Source organism: Anarrhichthys ocellatus, unplaced genomic scaffold, assembly GCF_004355925.1.
Source record: "Anarrhichthys ocellatus isolate YVR2014 unplaced genomic scaffold, GSC_Weel_1.0 scaffold20, whole genome shotgun sequence".
Classification (NCBI taxonomy): domain Eukaryota; kingdom Metazoa; phylum Chordata; class Actinopteri; order Perciformes; family Anarhichadidae; genus Anarrhichthys; species Anarrhichthys ocellatus.
Window position 1 is genome coordinate 5,879,740 of NW_022280050.1, and position 26,302 is coordinate 5,906,041.

Below are 26,302 nucleotides of genomic sequence, written 5' to 3' on the forward strand. Positions count from 1 at the left end.
TGTTCACAACCACTGAAACATCTCTTTCTTGTCACGTGGGGCGCCTGAAAGCTTTCACGCCGGCTTGTTTTGGCGCAGCACTCCACACTCGCTGAATGCGTGTGGAGAAAAGTGGAGAAAAAAAACGCGGCTGCTGGCAGCAAGAAACGCTGGACCCGTCCATGCTGTCAGGGCGAAGTGCTGCTGCCTATTTCATATGGCAATCAACGCAGCAGAATGCAGTCAATTGCCAAACAAGTGACTTCGGCTCTTACGGCTACACACAAAACAGTGAAAAAACGGAGGGGCCTTGGCAGTGGGAGCAGAAGGGAGGAATAAATAGAGTGTGGAATAAAGCCTCGGTCTGGTTAGAATTGAGGAATACTCAACATGATTTTTGGTACGTGCCTTAACAAAAGCATGAGTGAAAAGAATCATAAATGAAGTTGTCACCATGCAACGAGACAGCCAGTTCAACATCTTGTTTTTCCTATATGAACGAGTCACAGTTGTTTACTGGAGGCTAAACCCCATCATCGATGCGTCTGTAACCTAGACAGAGGAAGCTGCAGGACAAGAAAGGATTTGCTCTCGGTTTGTGCCAACTGTGTTCCTGTTTCTAACGCAGTGTAACTGTTGCACCAGGATTTACCAGGAAGAAGCTGGCATGCGTGAGGTTTAGCTTACATGTGCAGGCCAAGTTTGTGTGTCTTGAAAAGTTTGGACACAACAGTCATTAGAGACTCAAACTAAAGATAGGTGTGATCAAACAAGACGGTCCAGCCTGACCTAAATAGTAACAGAACAAACATGTCCGTTTTAATTATTCTGTTGGATGGTGATAGCAATAAAAACTTAATTTCTAACACCATTAAAGTTCTTACTGTGCAGTTAATATATTATTAAGATTACACTAGCAAATGATTAATGAGAGAAAACAACTTAATCTAGTGACAAATATGTCTGGAACAGCAAAAAATGGCAGAGGATTGTTAACAAACCAGCACTTTGAAATCAACACATTAACTATTAATGCCAGTGTCAGCATTCTGCAGCAGAATATCAAGCCCAAGAGCTGGATAATGTGTTACAGAAGGTCATGGAAGAAACAATTATCAAACTAAAGGATTTTTGTGGAGGATCAAGCAGAGATTAGGGAAAGTAACCTGTCCCCTAAAACGACATAAATAAAGTGATCCTCACACCAGAAGCACTTGATCTGTATAACATGGAATGGATATTAAAAATCCAGGTCAAAGATAAATGACTTTTTGAATTGTATTAAAACAGTCTACGTCATCGTCTGTTAATCACAACACATCCAAGCTAATGATCACCGTGAACGTGCTGACGAAGTCTACTGAGAGTCTGCCGTTTTAGTCCAGTCATCATTTTGTACACCTGATTTGTCATCAGCGAATGTTAGCTAGAAGTAGGCCGACTACGACGGCTGTAATTCTAAGGAAATGCCAAGTGAATTTTTTAAATGCTACAGTCTCACTGTCAACGCTGTTATGTTGTATTTGGCCATAGACAGTCTAGCTTTTCTGTATTTGTGAGTCTTTTAGCCAGTGAGGAAATAAGTCCAGCATATTTTAAAATAACGAGAAAGAAAGACAGAAAGCCATAACCATGACCTTACTCTTGGTACAGTTTTTACTTAACTGGTTCCATTCTGCAGCAGCTGCAGTGTAATTAGTTGCTTGATTCACACTAAGGAGCTTACATACTAAGGGTTGAGCAAAAAGAAAGCAGATTACAATTTGAGAAGTAGGATCTAGCAGGGCTACGAACACGAGAGACAAACACACGGCTGTCACGTACAATAAAAACAGCATGTGAGCACTTTGTCTGTCTCCGTCTATAACATGAGAAAATGAAGCTCTTCCTCATGGAATCAAATTCGAATCAAGTGGGTTTGCGGCGTAAAAATCTGCTCCACTGAATGAGATTTGTACCAGAAGCTTTCAGTCCTCGCAGATTGTCTGTAAGTCACATGCTCTTTTCCGTTACCTAGCAACAGTACAGCTCAGGCAAAAGTTCCTCAAGAGAACTTCCAATCTGTCTGAGGGAGGCTTTGTGCTCAACCTTTAAAGTAATACTATGTGGTAAAACGTTTAGCCCTCGAGCCAGAATAGCATTACCTACTGGCCACACTTTAGAAGCACTGGAGGTGATTGTGTAGTTACATTATAATCATCATCAAGGTTATTCCCATGTGTTTTGGTTAAATCATCTTGTTCGAGTGCCATCAAACTGTTGCTAATCGAATGGTTACTTCGCTGATAGTAAATACAGAAGCATTTTAATTCAGCAACAATTAAATTCCCCCTGCACAGTGTGTGGTTTGTTTTTGATGAGCAACAAGTGCACTGAGTGAATCACGTAGTAGTACAACAACTCTGCAGGTCCTCAATAAATCATTCAGCTGACAGCCTGTTGGGGGGTGAGAAGAAGAAGGATAGAAGGAACAACAATCTCACTACTTACTTTCAGAGTGGCACCATCTAACACAGCATATGAAGACGAGAAAGAGTTGAAGTAGCAGTGCTCTCCACATTCTGGCTGGTCCGTCCAGCTCCGCTGTGCAGATGGAGGAGCTGTAGGGACTGTGGGGCTGGGATGCTGTTGCTTTCTTCTGTCTGTCTTTCTTGGCCCGTTAGTTGATGAAAAGGGGCGTGCACAAAGGCCGGGACAGAGTTACATACGGGACAGACCGCTCCACCTGCAGCCTCGGCCCTCCGGATAAGTCCCTCTGGCCCTGGAATCTGCATAATGCCATGCAGGTCCGACTTGCCCGGAGTGCCAGTGATTTTTCACTCACAGCGGGCTATTACCACTGTGTGTTTTCGCTCAGTGCCGAATTAGGAGTCTGCATTGGGGTGTTTGAGAGGAAAATAATGATGATGGGAGTAATACAAACATTAAACAACGAAACGCTTTGAATTACGGTGTCCTAAAGGCCCAGAGGATCACCGTAATCGCAATGTATGTAGTCCGAGTCAGGTTGTTGTAGACACACTTCCCAACACCAAGCTTGTTCTCTTGAGTATATAGATAGACTGATAGTTACTTTAATAATCCCGCGATTTTTAGAGTAAAAAATCTTAAATATAATATAATGTATGCATAATAAATAGATGAAAGTTCCAGAAATGTTCATCAATAACAGTTACGCTGGGCACATTATTGGCCCCGTAGGAATAGTTCCCAATCGATTTTGTGAATAAAACAATTCGTTTTAATGAAGAACCTAAATCGCACCTCTCAATTCTCAAAAAAGTCAACTGCCAGTAAATTAACCAACGTTAGATGACAAAAAAAATGTGCCAACGTGAAACAGGATTCAAGCAACACGAGAAAAGTAACGTTAGTTCATTAATTCCGCCATGCTTTATTACCCCAGATGGTCCAACACTAATCAGAAGCCCAACACCTCCATCGTGCGGTCGAGCATGGGCACGTGCGTTACACCTGCCGCCGTTACTGAATCACGATGCTGCCATTGGCAACCGAGCAACGGAAACTTGTGGGGAAATGTGGGAACCGAATCCTTGAGCAGAAAAATAAGTTGTCAACGTAAAAAAAACGGGAGGAAGCTCTCCCTCCATTTGTAAGTTTGCTCTTTATGGCAACTCCACAGAGGAATGTAGAAAACTTCACCAAGATGGAGGGCAACACGACGGAGGTGTGTAAAAGTTATCGATGACAACTGTACATACAATCTGTACATATTTATACATTAGCTTATTGTAGGTGTTTTGGCGTGCGTGTCACATAAGTAACAATAAATTGCAGGTACAGTGTCATCATTACATAGTTTTTCTTTGAGTGTAAAATGTCTCCTTCAGTTCATATCTTGATCTCAATTCTCTGAGATGTATCATCTTAACTGTTTTCACATATTGCTTTTCTCCCTTGTTCTCAGCTTATGGACAGTATTCGGAAGTCCCTGCAACTTGGCAGCCTTTCTACGGAGGATGCAACAGCGACAGGGATGCTGCGATCCAGACTAGATGAACAGTCAATTCTAATTTGCATGTTGAAGCAGAGAGCAGATCAGGAGCTTCTTAGATGTCAAGCCCTGCAGCAACTCAATGCAGACCTGGAGGGCCGAGGAACAGACTGCCAGAAGGAACTGGACTGGGAAAGAAAGAAAGCAAATCTGTTAGAGAAGAGGTTTATGGATTTAGCGGCCAACAACCAAGCGATCATTGTATTCATGGATGACTACAAAAAGCAGAACGCCCAGTTAAAGCTGGAAAACAAACAGCTGCAGTCCGAGAATGAAACACTTTTCTCCCAGAAATTACACGATAAAGAAGTGTTTGTTCAAAAACTGAAGCAAGAAATCAAACAGCTGACAGAGAAATACAAAAATAAGGAAAAGGAATATCGGTGAGAAGAAAAACGAGTCACTCAGTGGTCGATTCACAGAAAATTAATCAACAGCAATTTTGATCATCTTTTAATCTCATTTATCCAGTAAAACTGCCAACATTCCCTGGTTTCAGCTTTTTAGAATGTGAGCATGAGCTGTTTTTTCAGTTTTATTCGAAATTGAATACCTTTGCTGTATTTTACATCCATCATTAAGAGAGAAATTATCCGGATGCCAGTCAAAACTCCTGGAACAAACAACTCAGCATCAAGCCAAAGACGCATCACTACTTGATGATCAACTGCATGATGCTCGGCAACAACAAAGAGAGGCTGTAGAGATGTGCAACGGTGGGTAGTCAACGTATCATTTTATGAAATGCAACAAAGTACACGCACTTGTAAACTTGTGACCTTCTCTCCACAATCAGACCTCAAGACGAAGCTACAACAGGCGGAAGAAGAGCATGCTTTGAAGAAAATCAACTTGAGCGAAAGCATAACAAGCCTCGCCAAAGAGAGGGACAAATTACTGCATCTGTCTATGGAGAGAGGGAAAGTAATACAGGTGATTGAAATGAGTATTTGTTGTCCTCACTGAAATCAAAGCTCTGCACAGATGAGCCAACTGTTTCACCAACACACAAATTGCTCTCAAATACAGGAGAAACAAGAGGAAATTCAGCAACTGGAGACCAAATGGAAACAAGAGAAAAAAGCCCGGGCCGAGGCAGAGGACAGGTAAGTTGTGCCTCAACAACACACTCCTGCTTTTAGAAAAAAAAATCCTTGCAGATAATAAGTATTTGTCCCTGACTTTATGTCCCTGGCCTTACCTCAGGTTTGAACAGGAAGCAGAAGCTGTTAATGCAGAAGTTAAAGTGAAGTTGATCCAGTCTGCTCTGGATGAATCCAAGTCAAAATACAGAAAGCTGAAAGAGGTTTGCTGAAATCTGCAACGTTGGAATGTGTGATTGTCGGTGGCCCATGAAGGGCTCAGAACATGCTTAACATATCTGCCATTATTTTTACAGGATTTTGAAGCCCTCAAAGATCACAGCACCAACCTTCTTCTACGAGAAAGAGAGTTAAATAAGAAGCTTCGCCACATGATGGGCTAAACTTTAGCATTATGGAAGTGTTGTTTTCTCACCAATGTTTTCATTAAAAAAAATACTTTCACCTCCAGTGTTTGCTCAGTGCCAACGATGAAAATAAAGAAAAACTGCAACAAAAATATATATTACAATGTTATTTTTAATCTTGTCTTCACCTTTCCAAAGAAATGGAACCACAACATAACATACTTGATACTGTACAAATGTTTATCTCATAAATATTTACAGACGCGTCACTTAAGAATGCTCCTCTGCCTGTTTCTCAGCCTTTTGGATTTCTTCTTCAATGGGACCCACCATGTAGAAAGCTTGCTCTGGCAGGGCATCATATTCACCTTGAAGAGTAAAAAGAATAACCATTACCATCAAATATCTATTTACTTTATCTCATTCAGAAAAGGTTTGCATGAATTATCAGGAAAAAGACATCCGCAAGTAATGAAAAATCTATTTGGCATTGCATACCTCTGATCCGGGCTTGGGTGAACCTAAAGATGTTGTCAATAAAGAGTACGTCCTGTCCCTCCTGATCACGGAAGTATTCGACAACAGTCAAACTGGTAAGAGAGACTCTGGCAGGGGCACCTATAGGGGCTCATTCATTTGACCGTACACCAGGGCTACCTGAGAACGTGAAGACAAAAATCACCCGGAGAGTTTAGCATGAGTTTACACTGAGCGAGAGATCTACATGAATCCATCAAAACTGATAAACCGAAGTCTGTGCTGAAGTCTCCGGAGTAAGGAGAGCTAAATAGTGTTTCAACAACTCTGTTGACAACAAGAGAAATATAGAATAACTCCAGCATCATGATCATCTCAACACTTACAGACGCCTCTCATCAATGGGTTCTCTAATGACATTCATGATCCTGCCCAAGGTCTCAGGGCCCACAGGGATCCTGATGGGGGACTCCGGTGTCCAGAACCTTTTGACCGCGGACCAGACCCTCTGTGCCATCCATGGCGATCAGCCCAGCTGTGTTTTCACCTGAAGAAGAAGGCCATGAGGAGAAACCCTTTAAATTTCATAACAGACATTCAAACACTGCCCCAGTACCCATTCGCCACACTCACCCAGATGCTGTGCCACCTCCAGCACCAGCCTGCCCTCATCAAACCGGACATCCACCACAGCACCAATCACAGCCACTATCCGGCTGTTGCCGGTGCTGCCTGAGCAGCTGGTGCAGTGTAACCCCTACCTAAAAGCACAATGACAGAAAAAAAAGAAAATGACAAATAATGCCAACATATTATACGTGACTTTAAATATGACAGCAGCAACTCAAATGTTACAGAGACTAAACAAGGTTTAAAGGGACCCCAAAATCAAAAATACACACATTTCCGCTTACCTGTAGTGCCATTTATCAATCTAGATAGTTGTGGTGTGAGTTAGCTTTGGTGATATCGGCTGAAGAGTTGTCTGCCCTTCTCACCAATATAATGGGACTATAACTTGTGATGCTCAAAGTGCCAAAAAGAATACATTTGAATAACTCTACAGCAATGTCTCTTTCCAGGAATCATGACCCCGTTACTCAAAATAATCCATAGACCTTGTGAGTAGTTTCATGGAGGAACTAAAGCAGACATCTCAATGGCGGATATCTCCAAAACTAGACAACTCACATTATTTTATATATTTTTGAATCATCTTAAATCTACAAAGCAACTAAACAAAACGTATAATACAGTTCCACATTTTGGTGCTTCGGGATAGCATTTCCCATGTTTTGTTGCCAGAAAGGCTGAAAAGTTCAAACAGGCAATGTGTGAGATATTGACTTTTATTAAGTTACGTGGAAGGTCGTTGACTGGATCCTACAACGTCTGATTGAAGTAACAATATGTCCAAAGAGCTGCTGCAATTAAATACAAATACCGACTGATCGCACATGAATGAAGACATTTTATGGTAAAGAGGCTCGCTGCGGCACCGTCCCACAGCACCCAACATGGTTAAGATGGCTGAAGTGGAATGTACCTATGGATTGTACACCGCCGCTCAACCAAACGAGCTGTCTGAGCATGCGCGGTCTGTCGTTTTCTAATAACCTCATTTACAGAAAGAGGGCAGCACAAACCCACCTAGAAGGATCCCCACAAGCTATCTTTCTGTTGTTGCCCTCGTGCTGCATTATGATTCAGAATTAGTGTTCATTTATTTAAGGAAGATTTACATTATCATGAATTTGCTTCGAAAATATTGTGGATTTTATACCTGCATATTCTACCCTTCTGTTACAGAGGACCACAGTGTGTAGTTTCGTGTTTTCTAACCCCTCTCTCTCCTGCAATATTGTCACACAACTTCTCATATGGCATACTCTCCAACGTTTTATGATCATAATTCATATGAGGATTTTAATTATGAAAAATTGTACATAGCTAGAACATTCCCAAAAATGTAAAGTAAACCCAAAAGCAGGTTGTTTTTAAAGCATACGAACTTGGTAACCTGATCATTCAGCAAGAAGTCAGTTTTATTGAAAAAGACAGGTTTAAAATGTTCAATTTACACACCGCTCTAAGCTTCTGTAATTACCAGTATCACAAGCAGAATGGGGAACATAAACAAAAGCATTCAGTCAGTGATAGACGCTCATGAAAGAGAACCTATATTCACAATAATCTTCACAATTTACAAATGTTGTTGCAGCATATAGGAACCCTATGAATGGATGTCGTTCATCATATAGAGCAAAGTGACAGGGTGGATTTTGCCAAGCCATCATTCAGTGCAACATTCCTTTTGTGTCAGAGAGTCTCCTCTAATTACTTCTTGCCTGGAGCTTTTGCAATACAAAGCCCCTTCACCTCAAGCGCAGCATGCAGCCATGAATCCTCAGCCAGTCTGCATAGGATCGGCCCCATTTAAACCACACCACTGAAAGGTCAGCTCCATAACAAATGGTCAGATGGTCATCTTTTAGGGTCTGGAAGGTGAAATACCACCTAGCAAAGATATATTGCATGTCACTCGCCTACGGGTTGCAACTCCCTTTTCACAAAAGAATAATTCAAAGAAACACATCACAATATAGCCAAAAAAAAAGGTAAATAATGCGTTAAAGTTAGTTGAGGTTTCTATTGATACTGTGATTGACTGTTTTTTAATTAAAACAACAGGATTTAATTCAAACATTGTTCTGCTCTGGTTGTTACTGCTTGGTGATTTTAGAATTAAAAATCACCCCTTTAACCCTTTTTCCTCAGGTGGTTTTGGTCATTTAAAGTCCATGGCGCAGTCCAAAGGTGACCAGGCCTTTGCCATTTGGTCCTTTAAACTTTAACCCCCCCCCATACCTTTGGAATTTTTGCTGGCACTTTTTATATCCCCTCTTAAAAAACGCTTTTAACCGCAATATATTGTTGCAATTTTGTTGAAGTGCTATTTGTAAATGAATTGTAGTTTAAATCCCAATTTGTTTTAGGTAGTACAATATGCAAACCACTTTGGTGTGTCATTTTTACCTCTTTAGTTAAGATTCCATTAAAGTTTGTTTTTTTTGCCCAACGATGAAGATCTTGGGTAGATTATAATAAGAAAAGAAAAATCATACCCTGTAAACTAAAAAGGCAATCTGGTTTGAATTGACATCAAACACTATTACTAAGCTTGTTTACAAGATATTTACAAGATGTTGCTGCCTTTTTTGGCCAGGTCGTCATTGACTTATTTGGTTAAATAAAGGTACAATAAATAAATAAAATAAACTCTTTTACACCAATATTATCCAATTAAATCTATTTAAATGTGTTGTTTAGATTTAAAGTAAGGTTAAACAGGTAAAACGCTTCTGTAACTTTTCAACAACATGACAAATACACAATATCATAACTATAATTCTGTGGTGTGAAAGAATTAGCTAACCCCTCGTAGACTAATACATCTACAGTTGATTGTACTTGCAGAGACTAAACATTTCAGCAAACTCACAATGTTGCTTCACTGCTGCAAACAGATCTCAGCTCCCCTGCCCTGAGGGCAGAGCGGGAATCTTGGCAAGGCTCAGTGGGATCTGGTCTGTCGGTGGCTTCTTATAAAGGAGGAGTGAGTGTCTCAGGGTCTCTCACTCTCTGCTCTCCAGGATGACTGACACTGCTGGTGCTGTTCAATGATCAATGAGCTAAGTGGAGCTCACTGTGCGCTGTGGTCCAGCTGTTCCAGCTACCTTCTTCAAGTCTGCATTTTGGGCTGCGCTTGAAATAGGACACTGAAATACTATTTCCAAAAGAGGTTGGACTATGAGTTGATGTACCCCACATTTACAACAATTGAGTATTTTATAGTTTGACTTTCAACATCAATCAACTGTTTTACTGTTTACATTTAACTTAGCAGTTAAATATATGGATGCACAAACTTTTTCACTCTGATTTTTTTGCAGAAACAACTTTTATGGACAGTGAAATTGATTGATTTTGATTTGTTGTTGCTACTTTTCACCATAGTTGGGACAAGGATGTTCCTCTCCTCTACATTGGTGCTGCTGGTCACAGCACTGACCAGCGTCTGGGCCCAAGACTCTTACGAAATAAGGAAAATTAGCAAGAAATCCAGGCCCAAACATCTGGCTGCAAATATTGATGACGGACAAGGTAAGACACTAAATGTAACATGAATAAAAACAAATTGATTTCAATCGATTGTCTTTTTGATGCAGGAAATCCAACATTATGTTGCTACAGTATTATGTTCATATCTTACTTAGATTGTACTAATCTGCAGTTTTCACCTGAAGTTAAATCAAAATGTATGTCACTTAATCAAAGCACCTAAACACCTTCATCCTGTTCCGTGTGCACACAGCCATCCTAGATGAGGACTGTAGCTTGGAGCTAACCTTCCTGTTGGACAGCTCTGAGAGCGCCAAGGACAACCATGAGCAGGAAAAGCAGTTCACTATGAACATGGTGGACAGACTCCAAGGGGTACAGCTGCAGACCGGCCGCAGCTTGAGCTTAAAGGTGGCTCTGCTGCAGTACAGCAGTCACGTTATCACAGAGCAAACCTTCAGAGACTGGAGGGGCACAGAAAACTTTAAGGCCCTCATCGCTCCCATCATCTACATCGGGCACGGCACCTACACCACCTACGCCATCACCAACATGACCAAGATCTACCTGGAGGAATCCAGCCCCAGCAGCATCAAAGTAGCCCTGCTGCTTACAGATGGTATTTCCCACCCGAGGAACCCTGACCTTTTCTCTGCTGTTGCTGATGCCAAGAACCAGGGCATCAAATTCTTCACTTTGGGCATCACTCGGGCAGCCAACGACCCAGCCAATTTAGCCCAGCTTCGTGTAATCGCCAGCTCCCCAGCTTCCCACTTCCTCCATAATTTACAGGACGAAGACATTGTTGAAAAAATCGTCACCGAGATTGTGAGTATAATACCTTTCTTTCAGCAGGCACCACTGAGAAGAAAAGCGATGTATTTGCTTTGACTGGGGATCTATTCAGAGTTGACACACGGACATGCTTGTTCAGGTATTCGTATAGAGATGGAATGATGAAAATGCTCTGGAGAAACACAGGAAAGAATGTCTTTGACAGCTCTGGATTGTAAGCTTTTTACACAGCTTTAGAAAAATACTGTTTGACATCTGCATGAGCACATCCCCTAAGATTCCCAGAATGTATCACGTGACTTGCATTATTACTCTGTTACTGGCTATACCTTGACATTTTCAGGAACGTTATTTGTCTTTCTTCTGTCAAGTTTCAAGTGTATTGCTTTAATTCAAATTTTGTTTTCTTTGCAGACTGGCATTACTAATGAAGGAGTAAGTATTACTACAATTAGACAGCTCATAGGGAATCTTTTGAAATGTAATAATGTGTAATTCGGCTAGAGTGTGAATAATTACATTCATAACGGATTAGCAAATGTGTCTCTTTATCTGCAGTGCCCTCTGGCTCAGAGATGTGCTTGTGAGAGAGGAGAGAGGGGACCAAACGGGCCTGCGGTGAGTATTTAGCTTCAAACCTTTCAAAAATATTCCACAAGCAAAGAGCAGTTGCCTTTGAAGTGTCACAAGTCAGAAGAAAGGATTCCTGAAATCTCGTGCAGAGAAATTTAACATGATCCTGATAGTTTAGGAAAGGTAATTGTGCAGTTTTGAACAATCAGGATAATTGCATGCTTATTTCTCCTCAGTATAGCTTGTAGGCATTCGCACAAGTAGTGGATAGGTGGTCCTGCCCCACATTCTAAAAGCAAATCTCTGGCAACAGGCAAAGGAGATCACAGACTGTGGTCTGCTATTCCCACGGAAATATGTTTGCTGTGCCCTGTCTCAGCCAAATATTAAGATGTCCCCCATGGAAACAAGAGGCACCGCTTTTAAAACTCCACTCCCTATAAAAGTGGACCTTTGTCCACCATAAATCTCCTATACTACTACCCATACTGCCACAGACAGAAACACTGTGATAGGAGGACTGCAGTGTGAAACACCTGATATTACACATCATTTCTGTGTGACACCAGAAGAAGATGATCCCATCCGCTCTAGACACCCACTCACTCTAACAATGAGCGAAGGTAGTGTCAATCTTTCCAGCAACCCGGTGAGATAATCATGATGCTGACAGACAGCTGCATGGCCGTTAACCAGGTGCTTTCTCCTCAGAGAGATTCTTGAAATTCTTACACAAAAAGAGGCTCTCATAATTGCTCTCATTACTTTAATGGGCACAAACTAGTGATTTCTGGTGGATAGCAATTGACACACGCTGTCCAGGTGCAGCTCAAGACAATGACCCCTGGCCTTGTGGACAAGACACCTCATGCCCACCTATCGCTTCAACTGTCATACAGCCCTCACATCCATGAGCACATACAACACACATTCAGACATCAGCCCAGAGACGAACAAAATATTTTTACTTTGCATTGACATGGTCAAGATGACCTTTATTTTCAGGGTATTCAGGCAACTTTAGTGACTATTTAAGATAAGATAATATATATGTTTTTGTTGCACAGGGAAATTGTTGCATCACACTACACACACGAGTGGGACATCATAGAACTGTAAATCTTTAAAATTGTAAAAAAACAGCAGCTTCAATTGATAAAACCAGGTGTCAAACCAAATTAAAAGTAATCAAATCGCAATATCTTAGTGCCCAAATAAAATCATTGTATTTTAGCCTGAAGGCAACAACACGACTTCAGGGTTTCGGAATGTATGTTGGGTCATTCAGTATCTTCTGTGCCACCTTGAGCACAGATTGTTCATATATAGACTGAAGAGAGGGATGTTCTTTTTCCCGATGGTCTTAATGGCCGTTTGAGAGACGTGCAAGTTTAGACTTTTGTGCTGACAGGTTACCATCCATACTTGTATGCCATATGGAATTACACGCTCTTGAATTCTTTGACAGAACAAAATCATGAGTTTCCTATTTACACCACAGAGTTCAAGCCTTCTAAAATAGATACATCCTCTGTTGTAGCCTAGAACAAAGGTTTTCAACATATACATGCCATGTGAGCAAACTCCCAATGTGGACACCAAGAGGTGAGCAAAATGTCCGTGAAAGAAATGAATCAACTTAACCCTGACTTTGTTTCATTCTCCAGGGGAAAAAAGGTCGCTCCGGAAACGATGGAGCCCCAGGGCTTAAAGGGCTAAAGGTGTGTGCTTTTTGATCGACATGTGGACAACTAATGTCTTAGCTGGCGGGCCCCTTCAGGTGTTATATAATACTTCCCGAGTTCTCCACATCTAAATTCTATGTTAAAATTTTGGAAAAAGTTGTCAGGCTTCCTGAACTGGGTCATCCAATGTCTGTTAAGTTCTTCTTAAAAATTAAAAAAAAATGTATGTTCATAATAGTAATAGACTCATATGAAAACTAGGACAGGTTAATTGTTATATATGATTATCATTTAGCGTTATATATTCGTAATTTGTAACATATATGTAAAGTTGTATTATAGTTGAATATTTAGATTTTACTTTTAAAAACATGACCTGCTTCACTGCACATAGAACTTTTCCAGATGTTCATGAGAATAAAAAAAAACATCATCTGTATCATTACCAATTAATAAAAAAATGTAGTCCAAAAGGATAGTGATCTGTTCAGTGGGCAAGTTTTGGATGGAACAAAAAAACTAATGAAGAAATATGAGGTGAAACGCTCATGTGGAATGAACTCATTATAATCTGCGACTGCCTTTTACTTGCCCAGCACAGTTTCTGTTGACACTAGTAACTTTTCTTTTTACTCGTCACTCATCTGCGGTGGAGTACCCTGAGGTTAAATCTTAGGCCTTCTTTTATTCTCTCTATGTGCTCACACAGGGCACTTATAACTGTCACTCTGACAATATGTCGCTGTACCTCCCCTTAAAAACTGGTAATGCCGATAGTTGTCCAACCCTTATAAGATTCTTTTAGAGATGGTTGGATAAACATAATCTGGTAAGGTTCCGATTTCTAGTGATTTAGTGATAGTGATTTAACAAACACTTTTGGGCCCTGTTAAGTGTACATACTGCACAAATGTCAGATATGTACTGTATATGTACATGCTTTTATTTCTTTGCATATTGGCTGTTGTACACTTTTTATGTGTGAGCCTTGGCAGCCTGTATTAGCTTTCCTTCACCGGCTACCAATCAAGTGTAGGATTGTTTTTAAGATCCTTTCATTTGTTTTTTTAAATTCTGCATATTGTGGAACCCATTTATGAGCACCTTCCCTACTGTTCCACCTCCATACTTCTAATCTAACAGTGATCCAGCATTTGCCATTATTGCATCGAGAGTATTTAATAGTTTACTAACACACCCCTTCTTTTGGCATTTTTTGAGTCTTTAAGGATATGATTATTGAATTATGAATGATCATAAAAAGCTAATTTATTCAACACCAGCTTATTATTTGTCTCAAATCCATTTATGTTTGGGGCTTACAGGGCTTGTACACATTTGTATAACATGTGTTAAGTTTTCTATTAATGTTGATGTTACAGTATGAGAAAGATGTTTCATTTTTTCATGTCTTTCATTTTTGTTTCTCTACTTAATCTGTGTATACCTGCAAAATCAGACTGTTTATTTATAGTTTATTCTGTGTTAAGGTACTTTACTTTACAGTGGCTGTAACTCGTATTCACTGTAATAATGAGTCTGTGTACTTTCTGTCACATCAGGGTGATGCAGGACTAAGTGGTCTACCCGGGCGTGAGGGTGCTGAGGTAAATGTCACTATTTATGACCAAAATTAAGAAAATATTCATTACTGTCTCGGTAGTTTGATAACACGAATCATTTCATCACTTTTTTTAAAGGGAAAACCAGGTTACAAAGGAGAGATGGTATGTGATTTAGATTAATGAAAATGATAATATTTAATATTTTGTTGGAGACTATGCAAGCCGATGCAATACTTGTAATTACTACACAGGGTGAGAGGGGTGAGTGTGGCACTCCAGGAATCAAAGGAGACAAGGTACAACTGCACTGTTGACACTACACATACTGAACATTATATATTATATATCTAGTTTGATAATTCATACTTGCTGTACATACTTTGTATGATCTTATGGCCTTTCTCTTCCCTGTGTGGTGTGCTTCAGGGTCCTGAGGGTCCAATTGGAACAAGAGGACTTAGAGGTCTGCAGGTCAGTAACATTGTAGTAGTTCAATATGCAATGCATGCATTTATAATGACTGTCTCTAATAGTTAACACACTACATTGATTGGACAAAAAGACAAAAGAGAGAACAGATGTTTTTAATTAAGATATCTGTACTCAAGTGATAGCATGCCATTCTGCGTATTATTAAGTATTCATTTCTTAATTTATGTCTGTATTGTTTGATGTTTCTGCCCAGGGGTTACCAGGACCACAGGGAGACGTTGGACCCGAGGGCCTTCAGGGAAAGCAGGTCAGCCCCCTTTTTTGAACAACTTTTACTTGCCTCATCGTGCACATCTGCTGTGACCTTTACATTTCCTTTTATGATTAGTTCAAACTAGAGGTCGGAGCTTTACCGCCGTGGTCTTTACTGTGCAGCACAGAGGTCTGTTTGTCTAGTAATAAATCCCTGTGTGAATACTTGGCAATCTGCCAAATCTTCCCCATCATTACTGTTATTTACCAGAACAGCAATGAGCTCTCAGCAAAAATATTTCACTCCGGGTTCTTCAGTGTTCTCCTTGTATCCTGTTTCTAAATACAGACTAGGAAGTGCCTACAGCATTGTTAACATCTCCAACAAGACCTGCAGTTAATAACATACAAGGACAGTCAATGTTTGCTCGGTGGCTCGCCATGTGAAGACATGTAGGAAGCATCTGCAAAGATTACCAGGACTCTTGGTGGTCCCTATGTTGCATCATTTGTGTATATATTTCTCAAAAGGCTCTACACACAATATGTGAAATCCTTCGTGTGCCTCTCCCTCCACAGTCCTGACAATCAAATTAGCATGACATGAATAACATGAATGATAACTCATGAAACAAATCATTCAGATTAAATTGAAATGTAGTAAAATGGTACATATGAACTATTATATTCTGTTAAAACAAGATAAAATAATTACATTACAGCTCTTTATGTCAGGCTCTATGTTTTTGTTTTCACCTTCATTTTGATAAAGTTATCTAAAGCCCAAGCAAATTTTGTAATCGATCCAAACTTTGATGTAGTAAAGAGCCTCCAGCAGTTCTTTGTTGATTTGAGACACTGTCGTTTCGGGTTTTGTTGAAATTTGAGACACTGGAGCTTAAATTTAGCTTCTATTTGTCCTGACCTGCAAGAAGAGATCAAATATCTCGCCCACTACACAAAGGATTTACAGCAGCATGTTACCTGCATGTATGTACAGTATGTGTGTATACAATCAAATTCAGTTTGGAGTTAGGTAGTGCTTTTCAGGGGTGCAACATAGTGTTTAAATAAACAATAAATGAACGACATCAAAGGTTTAAATACAGAGGCAACAAAAGATTCTAAAAAACAAAAGCAATGTAAAATGATATACTAAACTAATGGTTTAGGACTCATTTCCTTTTGCTATATTGATACATGATTTAAGCTCCAATCCACACTGATGTTTAGTGTTATTTTGTCATCACAGGGTGAACGTGGCCCATCTGGCTCTTCAGGAATTCAGGGGGAAACTGGTGTTGGACTTCCTGGATCAAAAGTAAATGATGCTATGGATTATCCTCAGAATATTTTTCTTGTACTTTGTTGTTGTTTGTTTGATATCTGATATTCTTTAAGTTTCTTTTATTAAATTAAGTTACTTTATAAATCTGCAGGGTGACATGGGATTCCAGGGCCGACTAGGTCCTCCCGGTCCCCATGGAGTGGGTGAACCCGGCCTTCCTGTAAGTTCAGGAGAAACAGTCTGTGCTATTCCAAAGTGTTCAATGTTTTTGTGTGTGTGATCATATTTGTTTCAGTCGCAAATGGGATCTGTTGAGAAAGCAAAGCACAAAGGTACTTTGACCTGCGCGCTGCTTGGGTGACACATTGTGCACTCTGGCTTTGTTTACAGGGACCTCAAGGACCACAAGGTGTTCAAGGGGGAAAAGGACCCCATGGTGAGGGGTTTCCTGGACCAAAGGTATTATTTTGAGTCTAGAATCAGAGAACTCATCAACAGTAACATTGTCTAGGTGAAAACGTAAACATACCACAAGGCTCTGCTAACTTTCTCTATAGGGTAGAACATAAAGAGACAGAGAATATTCTTCAAAGGAATAATAAAAGTATAATAAAAGTATATTAAATGTCTGAACACCTTAATATGATATGTGTTACAGAGTAATTATAGAACAACGTGTCATTTGTTGACGAAGTAATGCCTGAATGCCTAGAAAAATATTGATGAATGTTAAATTGTTGCAAAGAATTTATTAACAGTGCATGAGCCTTTGTTCATGGCCCTGAGAACTCAACACACTGCAGATTAATTAAGAAAACACATGCAAACAGATACAACAGACGCAAATGAAGAAACATCTTCCCCAAATTTGACAAAAATACGCATTTAAAAAAAGCTCTGCAAGAAGCTCACAACGTAATGGAGAATGTTTCCAGGGGACACTAAAGAGTGATGCACACATCTGGAACATGCTTGTTGGATTGTGATGTTATTGGAGTCGGCATCTGTCAGTGTGTTTGGTTTTGTTTTTTGTTTTATTTTAAAATTGTGATGTCATAATTCTGATATTATTGGAGATATCTGTTGTTAAACAAGCGTTAGCCTTGTGTTTATTATTATGTTATCTGAATCATAAGATCACAATGTTAAAATAAGCCCAAAATGTTTTGCACCACCACTCATAAGCCACAAACATGGGAACAACAACAAGCATGTCCCAGCCGTGTGCATTACTTTTCATTGTCCCATAGAAACTAAATGTGTTGTGAAATTGATGTTTTCTAAATGCTGTGCATGTGCCGTCAAATCGGTGATGTTTCTTAATTTGCAGTTAGCTTTGAACTCTCAGAGCCACCTTATGAATTCAATGTCAACCTGACATCAATATAAAATAATGGTACGTACACTATCTACACTTTTATTTGTTCTGGGGAAAACTCTTGGAAAATGAACACTGGAAATGTCCTCAAGCAACAGCACATCTGTTATACCTGTACCAGACTACCGAGTTGTTATAGATTTGACTCTTCTGCTGACTTTTACCTCTTGTAAAAAAGGGATCAGAGGGTTTCTGTGAGAGGTGACTAAACCCTCTCTTCTCCACACACACCTACACGCAAACACATAAAGTTGGCATGATCAGGTCTGCATGTCTGCATTTCATTACACTTGTATGTTGCAAGATAAGCAACCACTTCACTTCATGATTCACTGGCTCTGGAAAAAAGTCCATGCAGTGAAGAAGTGCCATGAAGAAAAAACTCTTCCGTGCTTTGTGCATACAATAACTTTGTATCAATCACAAGTGGATGACAGGAGCCAACATGCTCTTTTTCCGCACTCTTTGCTGACAACAATGCAGACCTGGCTGTGCCCCAAAAGGCAAGTGGCAGTGATGTAACTGACAGAAATAACCTGTTTTTATTCCACAGGGAGAACAGGGTCTCACTGGACCGAGGGGGCCAAGGGGACAGCAGGGTGCAGGAATCAAAGGAGAAAGGGTGGGTTATAAATATGTCATCGAACAAAGAGAAAATACTGCAAACCCTCAAGTTAACACAACAAAAGGCTCTTTTGGAGGCAGCACAAATGTCAAGATGGCATCTTGGAGCACTTGGACTGTATTAGGTGATTCTTGTGTTTCTTGGACTGTTAGCGCTACCTGTTGAACACTGGACTACAGCATCTGTGATTTACGATTGTGCTATACTTGAAAGGATCATTTTTGTAGTATTCATGTCATTTATGAATAATCTGAACTCTTTTTCTTCAAAATGGAAGGAGGTGTTACTAATGACGGACTAGATATTCATTATATATGTAACGCATGCACACATATGTTACTTTTGTATTAAACTGACTATGGTGTTTCACTTCCAGGGTGGCTTGGGACTTCCAGGTTTTCCAGGGCCAACTGGACTGGCGGGAGCAGGCATGCAGGGAGAGAAGGTCAGCAAAATATCTTCATCTATATTTTCACAATGTCACACTGACATATCAGGACATAGATTAGTAGGACACTCTGCAAGGAAAGCGTTTTAATCTTTATTACTGCTCAGGGAGTCGAGGGTCCAAGAGGTCCGCCAGGAGTCAGAGGACATCCAGGTGAAGGTTTATCTGGACCAAAGGTTTGTTAAAACAACTGCTGTATGAGATGTAGCTACTGCAAATCAAATGTATGCAAGGTTATGTTTTTAAGTATTTAGGGTGGTTTCTAAAGTTATTATGCTGCTGATGTCATATAAAATCAGATAAAATATAATAAAGATATAACATCCAGTTTGTTATTGTTTACAGGACATACGGTTTATACATTGTACATTATCAAAGATAAGATGTGAAGCCGAACAATGAACTGGACAAACAACATACAAAGCAAGTGCAAAACTCACAGGTGTGTTGCATTTTTCTCATAATTACCCACGCTGTCATGCTCTTTCTGTTCTAGGGAGACCAAGGTTTACCGGGAGAGCAGGGAGCCACAGGAGAGAGAGGCTTTGGTGAGCCTGGTTCAAAGGTAAACAAGTTACTTTATTTATGGCCAATATAGTCGGCCTATGTTGAGTGCTAGTGTACCGAATCCATCGAATATCAAATAATACCATTCTACTGTTACAGGGGGAGCTTGGAGCCTCTGGTTTGGGTGGCCTGCCTGGTCTTCCAGGAGAGGATGGAGCTCCAGGGCAGAAGGTAAAGTACATTCAAAGTACATTATGCCAACTCTCTGGAAAACTTCCCCTCTACCTTCCTTTACTTTGTCCATGAGTTTTCAATAAAAACATCGATTAGATAGATTTTTGCCACAGCTGAGTGACTGCTTCTGCCCCATCTACCTTCCCTCTCTTAGGGGGAGGCTAGTTTACCTGGTTTAAGAGGTCCTGAGGGAGCACAAGGAATTGGCACTCAAGGAGAGAAGGTATGATTTAGATACATATCTGTGTGTTTGTCAGAATTTATTTAACAACAAATGTTAATCAGGTAATGTGTGCTGTAATCCCTCCCAGGGTGACCAGGGTTCGAGGGGCATCCGTGGGTTACATGGGCCTCCTGGGATCTCAGGACCCTCTGGACCAAAGGTAAGAGTTAATGGAACAAGTAGGCCTATTTTATTGTGGTGTGATATCGTCTGCGATGAAGTAGTATAAGCAGCCTCTCTCCATTTATTCCATGATGAATACTTTGCTGTAGGGGATATGTGCCACAACCAACCCAACCTTTGAGTAGAGCCAAAAAACAAGTTCTCTGCATGTTGATGGCAGCACACGTATTGTTACATAGAAATGTGAATTGGATCTTACGTCTCTTGCCAAATCTCACCTTGCAGGGTGAACGTGGGATATCAGGCCAGCAGGGCATGCCGGGACAGCCAGGACGGTCCATATCAGGTCCAAAGGTAAATTAAAAAAAACTCATCATCAAACTGTCTCCAAACACAGATCTTGGCACCAAGGTAGACAGGTAGCAGGCAGCCAGAAGAGCTGCCAGATAGACTCTAATGTGATGTAATGTTTCAAAATTGTTGCCACAAATCAACACTGTGACTTTATTGTCTCCAGGGTGATGTAGGCTCTGCTGGTCCCCCTGGTCCTGTTGGAGAAGCAGGCCATGGATTACCTGGTGCAAAGGTACTGTAAACACTGACATCTTTTTAGAGCATTTGTTTGTTGTGAATGCTGGAAGCACCTCTACCCATTAATTTTACAATTTTCCTTTTCCTTTGCCTGGGCTCTTTGCTATATGTCATCATCTCTCTCCCCGACCTTTCCTGTTTCTCTTTCTCTCTTAATATATATACAATTATAATGAAGTTGCCTTTATTGTTCTAATCAGCATAATGGTGGTCTCCATCACTACATTTTGTTTAAACAGGGCGATCGTGGCCATTCGGGTTCAACAGGTTCAGTTGGTCCAAAAGGCCAAGGCATCCCCGGCCCTGTGGTTCGTATCATCAACATTCTGCACAAAAACCGTTTAATGTTGTTCAAGCTGGAACGGTCTGAACTCATTTCTGTATATATTTTAGGGTCCTCTAGGCCCGCCAGGATTACCAGGCGAGTCGGGTCCAGAAGGAGTAGGAATTCCTGGTCCCAAGGTTTGTGTCTACATGTTTTTAGGTTTGTTGTGTTTTTGCATGTGTGTGTATACTAATGGTGCATTTGATAATGTCTATTTCAGGGGGATGTTGGCTTTAGGGGATTGACAGGTTTGCCCGGCCCACCTGGAAAGGGCTTACAAGGACCACCTGTAAGAAAAATAAGCTCACAAACCGCTCAATCGAATTATAATCAATATTCAAATCGGAATAGCCAATAACTACACATTTGACAATATATGAGGGTAGAAGTTGCCCTATGCCTATTTACTATGTGCAAGGTTGCAGGTTGTTGTTTTTTTCATTAAGAAGTTGTGTGATTACTTTTAAACATTTGTTTTAAGGGTACTGTTGGGAGGACAGGACCTGTTGGTCCAGCTGGACCTTCAGGAGAAGGTACTCAAGGCCCGAAGGTAACTGTTACCACTGTTTTACATAAGCACTGTCTTTCAAGCACTTACCAAGCTCTTTATTATCAAGAGTAATTCATAGTTTTCCACAGCAAGTGAGTGAAGCAATATGATGTACTTATTTGGTTCTGACATGTTACAGATCTGCCTAACAAACTAGCTGCAGGACAAAACATAGCAATAATTTACGATCTACCAAGAGTGTGGAAAGCTTCCGTATGATTCAATAAATCTAAAATCTAATTTTAGGGTGAGCCAGGATCTCAAGGTATGACTGGGCCTAGAGGGCCTCAAGGAGATGGATTTCCTGGAGCTAAGGTAAGAGATTTACTCATAACATTTTATTGATATATGGTCTCTGTCTGATCTATTACAATTGCCTTGTTGCAGGGTGATCGTGGATCACAGGGTGAAAGGGGAACGAAAGGTATAAAAGGTGACATGGGTGATCATGGAGTCCCTGGTGAAGCAGTAAGAAAAATGGATCTTATTCCTCAAATAAATAATCAAACTGACAATGTGAAGTCTCAATGGAACTAACTAATATTGTTTTCAATTTTTCTCCAATCCCAGGGAAGGTCAGGAGCAAAAGGAGACCAAGGCCTCACAGTAAGTTCATCAATTCAACTAATGTTTGAACATTCAACAAATTACAGTGATTTTGTACAAATACAAATATTCTTACATTTTTCAGAGAGAGGATATTATTAAGCTGATCAAAGAAATCTGTGGTAAGACTTCAAGTCAGTTTATTGGTTTGAACATTAATAAGTAGCTGGTATCTAAAGGGAACGCATGTGGAAATGTAAAATGTGCAAAGAGATCTGATATATCTATTAGCAGAGGTACTATGAACTGACAAGTGACATGAATGTAGAGCCAAATTATGAAAAAGTAAGGAGTTAAATTGTCAAATGTGGTTGTTTTGGTTCAGAATCTGACGGAATAATTTTAAAAATAGCAGTAATAATTGCTGCGCACTATAAAACTGTCCACACATATTCTAACTTTATCAAAATTATATTGCCAAAATGTTAGCAAATAGTTGCCCACTTACACATCCAGCAGACTTGGAGCAACATTTGCATATATTTGGAATAATGTTTATGACAACTTGACAAATAGAAGTCTAATATTCACTCTCTTTTGGCTCCGTTTTGATCTCCACCAACTCCAGAGAAAAATATCTTGAGCTGCTAATGTGCTTTATTTTTCTCAGGATGTGGCATCAAGTGCAAAGAGCGGCCAATGGAGCTTGTGTTCGTCATTGACAGTTCAGAGAGTGTCGGCCCAGAGAACTTTGAAATCATCAAGGACTTTGTCACCAGGTTGGTCGACCGCACCACAGTTGGACGCAACGCCACCAGAATTGGACTGGTCCTCTACAGTCTGGATGTCCATTTGGAGTTCAACTTGGTTCGCTACATGAGCAAACAAGACGTTAAGCAGGCAATCAGAAAAATGCTGTACATGGGTGAGGGCACCTACACTGGCACCGCCATCAGAAAGGCGACTCAGGAGGCTTTCGTCAGCGCTCGGCCTGGAGTCAGGAAAGTAGCCATCGTCATCACCGATGGTCAAACTGACAAACGAGAGCCTGTCAAACTGGAAATAGCTGTGAGGGAAGCTCACGCTGCAAACATTGAGATGTACGCCCTGGGGATTGTCAATTCTTCTGATCCTACGCAGACTGAGTTCCTGCAAGAACTATACCTCATTGCCTCAGACCCCGACAGCGAACACATGTACCTTATTGATGACTTCAATACTCTACCAGGTGATAATCACAGTCAAATGCTGTAAATATCATGCCTTCAGTAGTGTGTTCATTAAAATGTATGGCGATAAATGCTTTAGGCTGAGCGGTTGTTTAGTGCCTAACTGATTTCAAAATGTCTTTTTTCAGCACTGGAGTCTAAACTCGTCAGCCAATTCTGTGAAGATGAAAATGGCGCCCTCATTTACAATCGCATTACAAATGGACACTGGAATGGCAACAATGGGCATGGTATTAATGGAAACAATGGAAATGGAGAGAGAACCAATGGATATAATGGCTATGGCAATAATGGTTATGGTTATGGAAATAATGGATATGGGAAAACTGAAAATGGTCACAATTACCAAGAGGAAATTCAAAATCAGAGACGCACCAACAGCCGAGGGCGAGGAGACACTTTCACACTGCCCATCAGTGCTGGTCCTCTTCCAATTCAGGTCTGAAAATTAATTTAGCATTGTCTTAATTAAAGTATACTTTTGTCATTTTCTTTATTGATGGTGCAGAATGAATCACAACAGTGACAGATTTTATGTTGTCTTACTCCAGGTGGTGGAAGATGATGAAGGTGAAGATTTAGACATAAGAGCCCAAGCGCGGGTTGGTAATACTGTAGCTAGTGTACCTGTAGTTAACAAAACAAAATCTTTATCGCTTGTGAGAGAAAGCTCCGTCTCCAATGAGGCCGTCTTATCTACCTCGACGTCTATATCCTCATCGGCAACATCTGTGTCAACACTGGACTCAGTTTCATCTTTAAACTCTAATCGGTTGCAGCCAGTGGTGAGCCCAGTCCTGTCTAAAGGTAAGTACTGCACTCCTGCTCAACAGGCCCTTTTCACAGAGGACCTTTTGACGTATAAGAGTAGGAAAAGCACAGGTGGAATTCATAATATTTATGAAGGCTGAATTGTATTTAGCTGCTTTGGTTTCAGGGTCCTGGTGTTGTGCATGCTGACTCATTCTCACGGCTCACTGGGATACTTCAATAGAACAGAGCCATCATTAATGTCATTAGTAACACCTGTGCTTTTCCTGCTATACGTCATATACGTCAAAATATCTGCTGTGAAAAAGGCTTATTCTCATTGAGGGCATAAACATTCTTTGAAATACATGCATCTCAAAGAGCATTTCTTTTTCAGAGTCCCGCGTTCTTGATCCTCGCTGTGACCTTAACTTGGACCAAGGCACCTGCCGAAACTATGACATCCACTGGTACTATGACAAGCAGGCCAATTCCTGTGCACAGTTTTGGTATGGAGGCTGCGGTGGAAATGGCAACCGTTACGAAACAGAGGATGAATGCAAGAAGACTTGCGTTCTATTCAGAACAGGTAACTTTTGTAGATTTTTAACAGCAAATGTGCACATTGTCTTTTTGTTCATATTGTCTGAAGGTTGTACTGTCTTGTCCCCAGCAGGATAAAAGGAGATGAGGCGATCAGAAAGTGGACTTTAATACTCTACAATTGCTGTTCGTTTTTTTAATGTGATGCATTATGTCTCTTGGTTTCAGAAAATATTTTTATGCACTTTTTGAAAACCTTTGTCCTCACACAAATGCATTTTTGATAAAAGAGCAAAACAGTGCTAAAAAGTCATGACGAACTGAATCAAATCCTGAAATACTGTTGACATGTTACCGTTTCAACCAAATGAATGAGATTCACTTCTAGAAAACAGACTTTGTTACCTCAGTGAAACCAGCAGAAATCCTTTATTCAGGGTTTGACTGTCCTGGGTTTCAAATAACAAATTCAGAAATTTTATTCCAATTTAAAATGAACCTGTAGATCATTCTAATACCTCTATGAACATACCTTGTGTTGAAATAATTTAGTAATATGCTGAGAATTTCTGTGTGGATTGTGTTTGTTGTTATTGCAATTGTGTTTGTCTTGGCTACAACTGGCAGCTGTAATAGAGGGCGAATTCTCTCTGGGCACTGCTTTCAGAGGTCTACTGCGATCTTATGATGAAGATTGAGGCTTTCTGCAATCCATCCATTAAAGGTCTGTCTATTTGCGCAGTGTGTGTATATCTGAATACATGTTTTATATGTTTTTTAATAATAAAATGTAAAATTGTGTTGGTTTGCCCTTTTTTGTGTCTATTAAGGTAAATAACCATTTTTAATTTTATTATTATCCATTATAATCAGCGTCATCTGATATCAATGAATTGAATGACGAAAATTACCTAAATATAACTTTAAAACTAATTTATTTCCTTTATAATGTAAAGCATATAGAGTTTCGCTCTTGCACATGAATTGTGCTATATAAATTAAGTATGTCTTATCTTTCTCTGTCCATATGTTTTTAGCACCTTAATTGCTAGGTCTTTCTAGCATGCCTTTATTGGAGCATTAGATTGAATAGTTTCCACTCCAGTCTAATGGCATTTTCACAAAGCAAAGGCCATATTAAACTTATTAAAGGTAACAAACATGTCTCTATTATATGAACATTTTTGCCCATCTGTTTTGTAACACCCAGGGGCTCTGAAACTGACATAATTGGCTGACCTTTTTCACAGCTGACATTCTGACATGTCACAGTAGGGAAAACACAGGTGTACAAAATAATTTCATGAGAACAGAATTATATTTATCAGCTTTTGTGTATGGCTAACTGTGACATTGTATGGCTTATTGATACACTTGAATAGCACAGAGCCATTGTTAATGTTAGTAATTAAAACAATGTCTGCTGTGAAAAAAGCCTATTGACAAGACTATTGAATAGTAATATGAAATAAATAAATGTAATTGATACATTTTGTCATTTGTAAGCTTGTTCATAGTGTACAAGTTAGTGTTTTAAATATAGGCCACCGTCTGGCCGTATAAACAACATGTTGACACAATTTGTGAGATTGGCAAC

The 26,302-nt window shown here is 40.1% G+C and overlaps 3 protein-coding genes across 4 annotated transcripts in view; 2 read left to right on the top strand and 1 right to left on the bottom strand.

The window, feature by feature from the left end:
* lrp2a (low density lipoprotein receptor-related protein 2a) overlaps positions 1-2,618 on the bottom strand; it is a 44,873-nt gene extending 42,255 nt beyond the window's left edge. For both annotated transcript variants that reach the window (XM_031858342.1, XM_031858343.1), the window contains exon 1: positions 2,470-2,618. In XM_031858342.1, the coding sequence (XP_031714202.1) occupies positions 2,470-2,539 (70 nt within the window). In that variant the 5' untranslated portion in view covers positions 2,540-2,618. The remainder of the gene's footprint in view (positions 1-2,469) is intronic.
* An 887-nt stretch (positions 2,619-3,505) lies between these two features.
* Positions 3,506-5,577, top strand: zgc:172182 (coiled-coil domain-containing protein 89). The gene is made up of 7 exons (XM_031858240.1): positions 3,506-3,667; positions 3,908-4,377; positions 4,577-4,710; positions 4,791-4,927; positions 5,024-5,100; positions 5,201-5,300; positions 5,394-5,577. Exons 1-7 carry the CDS (start codon positions 3,608-3,610, stop codon positions 5,478-5,480), a joined length of 1,065 nt encoding a protein of 354 aa, XP_031714100.1. The 5' UTR covers positions 3,506-3,607; the 3' UTR covers positions 5,481-5,577.
* A 338-nt stretch (positions 5,578-5,915) lies between these two features.
* On the top strand, positions 5,916-24,843 carry col28a2a (collagen, type XXVIII, alpha 2a). Its single transcript, XM_031858744.1, is given in 37 exon segments — positions 5,916-5,951; positions 5,953-6,037; positions 9,939-10,085; positions 10,297-10,871; positions 11,253-11,273; positions 11,397-11,456; positions 13,079-13,132; positions 14,659-14,703; positions 14,797-14,823; positions 14,913-14,957; positions 15,088-15,132; positions 15,347-15,400; positions 16,598-16,666; positions 16,785-16,853; positions 17,024-17,092; positions 18,565-18,633; positions 19,013-19,081; positions 19,192-19,260; positions 19,581-19,649; positions 19,751-19,822; positions 19,980-20,048; positions 20,137-20,208; positions 20,457-20,525; positions 20,689-20,757; positions 21,002-21,070; positions 21,156-21,224; positions 21,308-21,376; positions 21,569-21,637; positions 21,884-21,952; positions 22,025-22,105; positions 22,208-22,243; positions 22,329-22,365; positions 22,854-23,411; positions 23,541-23,851; positions 23,964-24,219; positions 24,560-24,751; positions 24,836-24,843. Coding segments are annotated over 37 exon segments (3,852 nt in total).
* Positions 24,844-26,302: the final 1,459 nt, after the last annotated feature.